The sequence below is a fragment of the Paroedura picta genome, chromosome 18 (assembly GCF_049243985.1).
Source record: "Paroedura picta isolate Pp20150507F chromosome 18, Ppicta_v3.0, whole genome shotgun sequence".
In the NCBI taxonomy this organism is placed as follows: Eukaryota; Metazoa; Chordata; class Lepidosauria; order Squamata; family Gekkonidae; genus Paroedura; species Paroedura picta.
Genome location: NC_135386.1, coordinates 14,219,885 through 14,231,451, shown reverse-complemented (window position 1 = coordinate 14,231,451; position 11,567 = coordinate 14,219,885). Strand labels below are relative to the sequence as shown.

The 11,567-nt window shown below is 46.4% G+C and overlaps 1 protein-coding gene across 1 annotated transcript in view; it reads right to left on the bottom strand.

Annotated features, from left to right (window-relative positions):
- Nucleotides 1-3,577: 3,577 nt before the first annotated feature.
- CHSY1 (chondroitin sulfate synthase 1) overlaps nucleotides 3,578-11,567 on the bottom strand; it is a 78,348-nt gene continuing 70,358 nt past the window's right edge. The window contains exon 3 of the mRNA XM_077317373.1: nucleotides 3,578-6,361. Coding sequence (XP_077173488.1) covers nucleotides 4,769-6,361 — 1,593 coding nt within the window. The 3' untranslated portion in view covers nucleotides 3,578-4,768. The remainder of the gene's footprint in view (nucleotides 6,362-11,567) is intronic.

Below are 11,567 nucleotides of genomic sequence, written 5' to 3'. Positions count from 1 at the left end.
GATTATTTAGACAGACCTTTCTGGATCAGAGACCCAGGAGAGCTACTATCATGTTCATATGAATGAAAACCATTAGCCACTTTGTACGTGTGGGAGCTGAAAAGGAAATATTAACATGTTCATCCCCATCTCAGCTTTATTTGGAAAGTTTTCCAAAACTGTGGTAAAAGTTCAATAAGCCGCCAAGGGCTTCTAAATGTTTAGTCCGGTCATACTTGGTGTGGTGTTCACCAATGTGTTTCTTCCTCTAAGCAAGGAGACAGTTGTGGGTTTGATTTTACTTCAGTGGAGTAGAAGGTGCTTCCAAAGGGGCATCACTTTTATGTGGGGAACACTTGTGCTCAGAAACATCCACTTCCATCATAGGAGGATGCCCAGTTTGGGAGCTCCCTACAGCTTTATAGCTCCAGAACCCAACGGCAGCCATTTTGTGACTGACTCCAGCCCTGTGGCAGCCATTTTGAAGTGCTCTACCTGTTTGGAACATTTCAGAAGGGCTCACAAGCTCTACAAGGCTGTTGACCTCTGAAAAATTCAGCCCATCAGAGGAGTACAGGGAATACCCCTATATTAGTTCTATAGATTATACCCACCACGGCCACACCCAAGGAATAGGCGTATTCTGGATTGGCCTTGGGGTTCAAAATGCTGTTTGCTTGGGCAGCTTTTAACAGGCTAGACCTGATGTCACAGCCACCATTTTCTCATCTCGGGAACAGTTAATTTCTTCCTTAACAAGGAAAAACAAGTACGGCTAAAACCGTAAAGGTCAATTTCCTGCCTCCGGGTAGCCAAACTCTTGCAGCCAAGACGCGGAGGGCCGGATGCCCCCCGCCACTCCCAGCCATGATGTCAGCGCACTCGGCCCCCAGGCGCTTGGCAATGGCCAACCTGTGATCCATCTCCTGACTAACAGAAAACAAACACTGCTCCCTCTTATCCCAGTCACTTGTCAAAAGCTGTGGGCCCCATGGGACCTTTAACTCCATCCCGCTATTGAAAAGATAACATAGTTAAGTGTACGTTCTCCTATACCTAAAAACATCTATGGGGGACTATATATGGACACCAAGCACCTCGTGAACCTTGGCAGAATACTTCTCACCTCACACAAGGAGAGCCCTGCTGGATCAGACCAGTGGTCCACCTAACCCAGCAACCAAACAATTAACCCTGGAGAGCACAGAGACCGAGGCCTTCCTTTGATATTGCCTCCTAGCACTGGGATTCAAAGATTTACTGCCTCTGAATCTGGAGGTTCCCTTTAGTCCTCATGGGTACTTGCCCCTGATCCATCCATCTATCTAATCCCCCTTTCAAGCCATCACTACATCCCCCTAGCAGCAAATTCCACATTTTAATCACTCAAGGTGGCCAGAGTTCAGAACGTGGGAGGTCATTTTTGACTCTCCCAAAGGCTCTTCCGGGCTTACATCACCACCTAGTTATCTACCCGGGACATTTATTTCTTAACCTTCCCATTAGGGCCTACCACAATATACCCTTTCCTTTGACCCCTCTTCCGCATAGAAACTGACTCATTGGTTCTCCCTCCTTCTTAGACGCTGCTGGCAGGACAGGGTGGTCACAATTCCCATTTTACTGCCTCTTTCTCCATCAAAACATGCCTAAAGAGCTATTAAATGCCTCCAGTTTGTGGATGGAAGCAGCCATCACTACATCCTTTTGGCGGCTGACTCAGGCCTCGTTCAGACTAAATGCAAAAATATAATTTATTTTAACTATGGATGACTTATGAAAGCAGGAGTCAGCTCATGTTACTCAACTCTTCATTTGCCCCAACACATATTTTATTTTTCTTCCCCCCTTTGAACAGACAATGCATGGTTAATAAACCAACTTTAGATGTTGGCTTGATGGACACTAATTAACCATTGTGTGCTTAGTGCCTTGCATTTAGATAATGACACTAACCATAATTTAATTCAGCCATGGCTTTGCTCCATGTTGGAACTAAACCGCAATTGCCAGATTTCCATTATGCAGAGGTTGTCGAATGAAGTGAAACCCAGATTCTCAAACCAACCACTTCGTAAGGTAGATAGCATTTTCTTCCGATTTATCAAGCCCTTTACAGCTTTGCTTGATTATCTGCACCATCCTTTCCCCCACCTGAAGGTTAGAAGGAATCTTGGGTAGTTTCCCACTCATAAAATAACTTCTTAATGAGTAGAGGAGAATGGGCTTATTTCTTGTGAAGAGATCATCAATGGATATAAATCATCTTTGGAGTCAGGACCTTGGACCGTTTTACTGCTTTCAGGACTGAGGTCCTGGATGGAAGTCTTTCACCATCTAAGGTCCTTTTCCACATCCAAACATTAAGTCTCCCATCAGAGGTATGAAGTAGCACAGTCACGTATGGAGTGCAAACTGACATTAAGGGAACAAGATCCAATGTAGCACAATTTGTATTTAGGTCACATAACAACGTAAGAGTCCTGCTGGATCAGACCACTTGTCCATCTAGTCCAGCATCCTGTCTCACACAGGGACCAGCCAACTCCTTCGGAGGTCCAGGAAACAGGACACAGAAGCCAAGGCCTTCTGCTACTGGTGCCTCCTGGCTTTGGGATTCAGAGGTTTACTGCCTATGAATGTGGAGGTTCCCTTTAGTCACTATAGTTGGTAGTCACTGATAGACCTATCTTCTAAGAATCTGTTTTATTCACAAAAGTTGGACTTATTTTGAGTCACCCACGGTCGCTTGGTTTCCCAGACGTACCGATTTTGGACGCAGATGACACAACAAGACGACCAGCTCGCGTCCTCTGTAAAGTTATTGTTTGGTTGTTTGGAAATTACCTGTATAGGTCTTGTCAGTCTGGAGAATGATTGCTGACAGGCCTGCCCACAGTCCCTAAATATCATTTTGGACGCTTTCCCTTTTGTCAGTCCACGGAAGCACAACCAGCAATAAGGAAACAGTGCAGGATTGCAGTAGAAAAACACACGGTTCACTCATTTTATTTTTCTTTTGGAAAAAGAACGAGATTGTTACAAAAGGTTAGGTGCCCTTATAGGACTGTGTTTTGACCGCCAGCGTTTCAGAATCGTTGTAAGGGGCTGGATCCAAGGCACTTGAGTGCTGTAACAGTTTGTGTATTTTGAAACTTCTGCTGCATGCTGGGTTACCACTCCCCCCTCCACTTTCTATGCCCCCCCACTCCCAAAATTGAAGCTCATCTTGGGGCATCATAAACCGTAGCTTAATTCCCTCTGAGATGGTCAGCCTACGTCTGGGCTGAAGGTGGAGGTTTGCTTGCATGATGGAGTGCCCTTCCACAGAAAACAAAAATACCTGCACTTTGCAAACTAGCAAGTCAGGAACCAGGCCTTGCTCCCTTATGTGCTGAATTTCTGCATGCAGAGAATGCTTTGCACAGAGGTCCCATGAGCCCATGGCTGCAAACTGAAATGGTACAGCACAGATACAGACTGGTCAACTCCATGAACAACAGGCCGCTGACCAAAATTGCACCCAACTTTTGATTTAAAGAAGCCACGGGGGGGGGGGGGGGGCGTGTGAGGAATAAAACAAAGTTTTCAAAAGAAATCTTTGGAGATCAGTTTACTGTGAAGCAAGAAGATTTACACTACCTTTAACAGTAAGAAAATGCAAATACATTCCTAAGATATATAAATATTAATGACTATCAGGTTTTAAAAAATAAAAGACAGGAATCTAAAACAAAGGCTATGAAATAAATTAAAAACCTATCCGAGTAAGGAAAAAACGGAGAAGCTAGGTAAGCAAAACAAAAAGGTAACAGATTGTTCCCAATCCAAATGCTGTAACTAGTTTTGGGGAAACAAAACCCTGAACGTGTTTTTTCCCCCTTCCCCTCCCAATACATTTCATTGGGGGCACCTAGATTTCCTCTTGCTCGTTACAGCACAGAAATCTCATTTCTATTCGCTAAAATGTCGTTCTTGGTCATCTACGTCGAATTCAGAAAAACACAGTGTTTGCTATGGAGTTTGTAACATTAGATCCACATAGGGACCAAGTAGGAAAAGACAGGTTTATTATTATTATTTTTACAAAAGACTAACACCGTAAAAAAAAAAGTGTGCTCAATTTCTCCCCTCCCACCCTCCCCCCTTTTCCCAGTCGCCCAAAATACAATGAGCTGAAAGGTACATCGTAAGATTGAAATACCAACCAAATGAAAACCTTCTTGTAAGGAAAGGAGCAAATACTGCCACATGGATTTCTTTGTTCTCACACGCAGTTCTCTCTCTTTTTAAAAAGACATACGGGCAAAGAAGATTCCATTTATTTTATAACAACCCCGAGATGGGGTGGGGGAATGTAAGTGAACCCCTTTTAACACTTTACATTCGATCGCAGCTGGAAGGAACCCGGGTATCTAAACAGAAAGGGCTGCGGAGTGGAATTGGGGGAGAGTTTTCCTTTTATTTAAAAACGTCCACTTATCACGAAAAATAAAAGGGGTTCTTTCAAGTTGCCGGAACCAAGTTAAGTCATAATACTCAGCCACTGGTTTTCTGTTCCCAAAAGGCAAACGTTTTGTTCGGAAAAAAAGCGCTCCGAAGGTCCGTGTAAGAAAAACGATTTGTAAAATATACCCTTGTGCGGTTGTTCTGTCTTTTATTTCTTTAAAAAAAAAACAACTATCAAAAACGTTTTGCAAAAAAATAAATTAGGGCAATTTTTTTTTTTACTTAAAAATGCAACAGGTAGGTTTTTCCCCCCTTGTTTTGCTCCAGCATAGCTGGTTAATTAGGCTGTCCTCAGAGAACCATTGGAATTGCTGCTTTTCCCAAAGTTCAGCTCATGTTTCTGAAGCCACAGCTCCGCCAGCTGTTGGGTGGACCCATACGTCGATGATTTCGACCCCACGCACATTTTGTACTGCTTTGGATCAAGGTTAGGGTCACAAAAGACAGGGTGATGTATGTGGACGACGCCAACTTCTTGGCTGCGGAAAGTTTTTAGGCCGGCCCGAATGACCTTGTTGAACAAGTCCACGTCCTCAAGGCCCCAGCCTTGGATAGAAACGTCAAAGCCTCCTGCCCGGAGGAGGTCACCCTTGTAAATACAGGCAATGCCAAAGCCATAGTTCCTCCAGAAGCCTGTTTTCTGGGTAAAGGCAAAATGATTATCGCTCGGGACTTTCCCACTGTAAACAATCTTTGGATCGTACTGGCTAAAGATGATGGGGAAATAAACCTGTTGGTCCAAAACCGTGTTGGCTCTACATCGCTGGAGAAACTCTGCCGTAAAGACCAAGTCAATGTCGCAGAAGAACAGCAAGGAGTTGTTGTGGAACTGGGAGGATCCGACTTCTAGCGCCAGAGCTCGAGAGAATTCGCCAGACACCGGCAAGATCTGCATGTCTGCCTTGGGATACTTCATGCGATAATCTCTCATCAGTTCGATCTGCCTCGCCTTGTCAGGGTTCGAGTCTGAGTTGAAGAGCAGGACAACTAATTTGACATTCTGGTTCGGAATGAGGCAGGTCTTCTCAAAATTCAACATGAATCGTGCAAACATATCAAAGCGCCCGGAAAGAGGAATCAGGATGTTGATCTTCTTGTCTTTGGGTTCCTTCTTCTCTGCTTTAGACTTGCTCAACTGGAACGGGACAAACATCTTCAGAGAGTTGGAGAGAAACGACAAGGAGCCCGAATCCTGGTTGATTTTACTAGCCAACTCTTTGGCGTCCAGGTCTTCGTCCTCCATGAAGTGGACTTTGCTGAAGGTCTGCTGCAAGTAGGCATGCCTCCTGACTGGAACGGTCATTTTCTTCCCCTTGTGCTTCTTGTACAAGAGCAGTAAGTCAAGAACGTACTCCGCCCCATACATCGGGTTGACTCGGCGATAGCCGTACTGTATCTCTTTGAAGTCAATGATCCGCCCTCTGGTCTTAGCGTTGGCATTAATCATCTCCATAACCTGCATGACAATGTCGTCCAACGCCTCACGCTGGGAAGAGTCCATCCCTCGACGAGGGGGCTGTCCGTCCATGGCAGAATACAGATACTTCCCAGTGAGGAATTCCCACTCCAGAACTTCTTCGCGCTGGTGGGGCTGAAAGCGCATGAAGGAAGGCGCCATCCCCAACTGAAGGTCATCTTTGTGGACTTCTGTGTTGCTGTATTTACTCATGAGGACAATTTCGCGGTGCAGCTGGATGGTCCGGTACCGCAGCTCTGCTATTTTCCGACTCAACATGTAACTGTGGAGTCTGTACTGATAGGGTGGGCTCTTGTTGGGGTGTAAGGTGATTGCTCGGTGAATCTTGCTGTTGCGGAGGTCTCGGATGTAACCTTTCTTGTTCTGCTCGTAGTTTTCGTAAAAGAGTTGTTGCATCTAAGACAAAAATAAAGAGGGGGGGGGGAGAATGTTACTACTCTCCCATCCCATTCGAACACTGCCTGAAGGAAAAGAACTCTAGGGATAAACTCTGCCCTGTCTTCAGGCACAATTTTTTAGCAATATCAGCTAATATTCCAAATGAATTAACAAAATAAATATGCTAAATATGCCCAGATCAATCAGGCTTGATAGAGAGACATAGTGGGTCATTCTTAGATATTCTGAAAGGAAACCTTTTGGGGTATTACAGTAAAATACAACCCCTAATTCAATTTGGGGGAAAAACACTCAGTGTCTCAAACTGGTCAATTTACTTTGATCCTGCTGCCTCTGCCTTGGGTGGCCCCTGACTGCCACTGTCCTCAACCTGTCACAAGATTTCACTCAGGAAGGGTGACAATCAGCTGTAGGTTGGCAGAACTACCCCCTCTGACTGCCATATAGCTCATATGACCTGTAACCACAGCTACCGTGACTCCAAAGGCTCTCGGCTCACGTCCCAGGCAGTGGATGGGCCAAAATAGTTGTGACATCTGCCATGAGACGGGTCAGGGTTTCCCAATCTGACTCGTAGCCTATGCCATGTCTAGCAGAAGCTGGCAGCAATCAGCTGGGAGGGGAGGAGGGCTCAGGACACCCCACCCACTCTACCCAGCACCCTGCAACCCCATGCTTGACTTTTGCCCAGGGCTCAAGAATCTCTTAGGAATGCCCCTCTGTCGCTTCTGAGACATTTTGCATGCAGAGCGCATACCGGCCACAGACAGCCGATGTTCATACAAAGTCGGAACACCGATCCAAACAGCTAAGTATAGACTATTCTGACTGGCAGCCACTCTCCAGGGCCCCAGGCAGATGTCTGTTGCCTCACCGATTACCTGGTACTTTTAATGGGAGATGCTGCGGATTGAACCGGGGACCTTCTGCATGCAAAGCCAATACTCTGGCACTAAGCTCTGCTGCCAGAGCACACCAAATGATATGCTTCTAAGATGGTCTCTTGGAGATGCCCAGGAGGGACACTTGAGGGACATGTACTTAAGATGGTTTCAAATACGTCAAGGAACATATCTGCACTTTACGCTCCATTCAAAGACCTATCAAATGCCGGTATCAGGGAAGTGCAGGTATCTCGAGCCCATGCAATATTGATGGGAAGAGATAAAAATCAGGGCTCAAGTTAAGACTGGCAGGCATAAATATTTATGACTGAATGAATTTAAATGGCTGTGAAACCACAGCCAGCTGGGTTCTGCCAGACAGGGAGACGTGATGCAAATCATATTCAATGTGATTTTTGACCATACTCGGTCAGCAAGCGGCGCCTGGACAGGGCCTGAGGGCCTGTAGACAGAGTCTGCAGACTCACCACCCAATGGCCCAATGAAGAAGAAGAAGAAGAAGAGGAAGAAGACACCCTGTGAGGTGGGTGAGGCTGAGAGAGGCTTGATATTACTGACGAAGAAGAAGAGTTCGTTCTCATATGCCACTTTTCTTTACCCAAAAGAGTCTCAAAGCAGCTTGCAAATACCTTCCCTTTCCTCTCCCTACAACAGACACCCTGTGAGGTGGGTGAGGCTGAGAGAGCCCTGAGATTACTGCTTTATCAGTGCTGTGGAGAACCCAAGTTGGCTGCATGTGGAGGAGCTGGGAATCAAACCCAGCTCTCCAGATTAGAAGTCTGCACTCTTAACCACTACACCAATCTAGTCCTCTGCTTGTGCTATATTTCTGAATTCAGTGGGTTTAGAAGGGTGCAACTCTGTCTGGCACTGAACAAAGAGCTTCTAGTCCTCATGAAATCAACCATCATGCTTAAAATGTTTAATGCAGTGGCCTTCGAAGAGGATTTGGGGTGTTTAGTTCAGCTCACCTTTCTCTCGTGAAGGATTCAAGGAATCCTTGTTTTCAACCAAAACGATCCTTACAAAAAACAAAGCCAATGCAAAACGATCAACACCCCAGTCATTGGCAGAAAATGACGGCTTGTCCAACCCAGAACCCTCTTACAAAATCCAGCCTTGCACTGTTTCCTAGTGCGTCAGAGGGGAGCCTTCCTCTCCCATTCAGGAAAGCCCAGTCTGAAGTGTGGCTGACTCAGAGCTGGCTGCCTTGAATGTGCCACGGCCGTCTAGCCTAGCGGTTACTCCCGCATGGCCCCGACAGATGACTAATCATCATGCCGAAGTGTGTGTGCGTGTGGGGAAGTGTTTCGCAATGCGTGTTTATGGTTTTTATGAAGAGGGAGAAAATCAAACCCATGCAGCCCCCGAGGTTGGTTTCCAACAAGCAGCTCGCAGAATCCGCAAACAGCCCCAACAGGAAATTAGGAAAAGGCAACACACTTGTTGATTATATAACTCCATCCGTACAAGCCACCAACCGCCGGTCAAGAGGAGATGTTATGAAACTTTGGGCTGTGCGGTTATGCCCAGGCCCTTTGCAAACATTTCCCTTTTCCCCCTAACCGTGACGGCTGTCGAAGGCCAGCAGGACCACGTGGGAGGTAGGGGGCGGCAGCCTGCAGAAAAGGAGTCTCTCTTGGGGGGCAGCAGAGCTAGGAAACCTTGGGGGGGGCAATGCGAAAGGGGTGAGGAGAAGAGGCAGAGATGCCACCTCCATCTTGGGAAGAGGGATGAGAACTAAACCAACTTCTTACGGAGAACTGTAGTGATATTGGGGTTAGAGCAGTTTTTAGAACCCCCTAAGCCAGTGGTTCTCAACTCGTGGGTCGGGACCCCTTTGGGGGTCGAACGACCCTTTCACAGGGGTCGTGGCAGGGCAAGCAGCTTGGCCAGAGGGGGGGCATCCACACAACAGCCTTGCGGAGTAGATCGAGATAGAGCGTTTGTTTGGAGCAGCGGAAAAAAGTGAGATCAGCATGGTGGGACGAGAGGCAGAACTGAACTGAGAAACCCCAGAAAAAAAAACCAATTTATATACAAACACGAACATTTTTTTGTTCTTACCCCAGGAGCCGTCAGTCCCTGACCCAGTTGCAGTGGGGCTCTGGACATTTATAGAGTTTGTGTGGCATGCTGGCCACAGCTAGGACACGCTCAATGCTTCCTTGTGCGTGGTACCCTGTCTGGTTGGAACCACTGTCTTCCAGAGATCATTGTCCATGCCTAAGGGCAACCAGAGTTCTCAGAGACTGAGTCTGAAAACAGCTCACCTAGCTCACTGGAGAAATACCTCCCTCTTAGCTCTGTAACTGAATCCTCTCATTGTAGAAGCCACAACCTAAAGGGAAGAAGCTTTCTCAAGAAGTGGGGTTAGTTTCTTCCCCCTAAGATCATTTTATAACTGAAAAAAGTAGATAGTCAAAGCAGAGTTCCTCAAGCCATTTGTCTGCACAGTTTAGCAGCTGGGTTTTATACCCCGCTTTTCACTACCCGAAGGAGTTCCAAAGCGGCTTACAAATACCTTTCCTTTCCTCTCCCCACAACAGACACCCCGGGAGGTAGGTGGGGCTAAGGGAGCTATAAGAAAACTGCTCAAGGGAACTGTGACTAGCCGAAGGTCATTCAGCTGGCTGCATGTGGAGGAGCAGGGAATCAAAGCCGGTTCTGCAGATTAGAGGCTGGCGGATTTTTTTGATAGAGCTGCAGAAGAACAGTGAACCAGAGTAGATTTGCTACCCCCTTGAGTGGACTTGCTGAAGCCTGCCTGGTTAAAAAGCCAGCTACTTTTAAAAAACACCAGCAGGCCCCGTGGCACCCACAGGCAACACCCTTGGGAACCATGGCCTTGGCCTTCTGCTTCACTGTTTTCACTGACAGCAGCCACAAACCAAGTTGGAGAGGCAGCATGCAAGCATTCTGCGTAAAATAACTAATAAATGACATGCTATATCATGTCTGCATGAAAAGCGACTTAACCATCAGGTGAGTGCTTAGGTTTGGCTGGAAGCTATACAGTTCTGTTCATTCCTACAATAGCAGGATTGGAGGCAACCAGACGAGAACTAAGATGGGCATAGAAATTAGGCAAGAAAAGAAATGTCCGCTTCTATTGTGTTCAATATAGGTGTCACTCCGATAATGCAATCTGACAAGGAGAATCCGTCAGCTGGAGTACAGATGTAACCCGGCCTCTCATAAGAACAGATGTTTTGATCCGTTGCATACAAATTCATAGTCCTGTATTTGTTTATTTAAAACCCACCCAAGGATGGCAGAGCGGGAGAGACAGCTGCCTGACATGCTGGTCAACTGACCAATTAGGATCAAACTGACCACCCACAAAGGTTAAATATTGGTTTGGAACCAAGAATGTTGCCATGTAGGTGGCAAATTCCCCTTAAAATTGACCATCAGACACCATGTGATTAGTAAATATCAAACCCCCTTTTAACATATAGGATTCCCCTTGCTGGTTCTGGTAAGTCGCAAAAGAGAAAATTGAATGTTTGAACTTCACACACGGATGCAAAATGTTTCGCGTGGTCTGTAGATTTCATTCTTCTTTAACTTTCTGGATTTTCTGGACCTTTGTAGAATCTCACACAAGCCTCAAGATTTTGAGAGATCTACGTTTGAGTTGGTTCCCCCAGAATCTTGGTGGCCATGCCCCTTGAGGGCACATGGGGTAGATGTGTCATCGGCCGGACATATCAGATTTATTTTTTAAAAACTATAATCCAAGTAACCAAATATAAGAACGCATAACAATTCACAGCCCAAAGAGGATGGAGAAAACTAATAAAAATTAGTCTTTTTCTAGTGGCTGGAGAACTTTAAAGAATCACAGAGTTGGAAGGGATCTCCAGGGTCATCTCGTCCAACCCCCTGCACAGTGCAGGAACTCACAACTACCTGCCAACCCACAGTGACCCCAATTTCATGCCCCAGTGATCCTCCCCCCTCCAAAAATCTCCAGCATCCAGCCTGGCTTGGAGGAACCTCACCTAGCACCCCACAGTGCCGATCAGCAATTCCTTGTTAGGAAAAGCCGCTAGTCCCAACTGATTCATGGTCACCGCAGAGGTGATCAGAGGTGGCATGCCATTGCAGACTCTTTGAAACCTCTTTATTAAGGAAGAAGCGAAGCAGGGAGACTAGATTCCTTGCTGGAACTGTGGTTCACCTAATATTACACCCCTGTGATCCCCTCCCCCTTCCCAGAACATCCCTTCGCTGGGCAAAAGGTCAGGGGCCAGATTGCCCTCTTCCCACACCATGAGAATAAAAAACAAAAG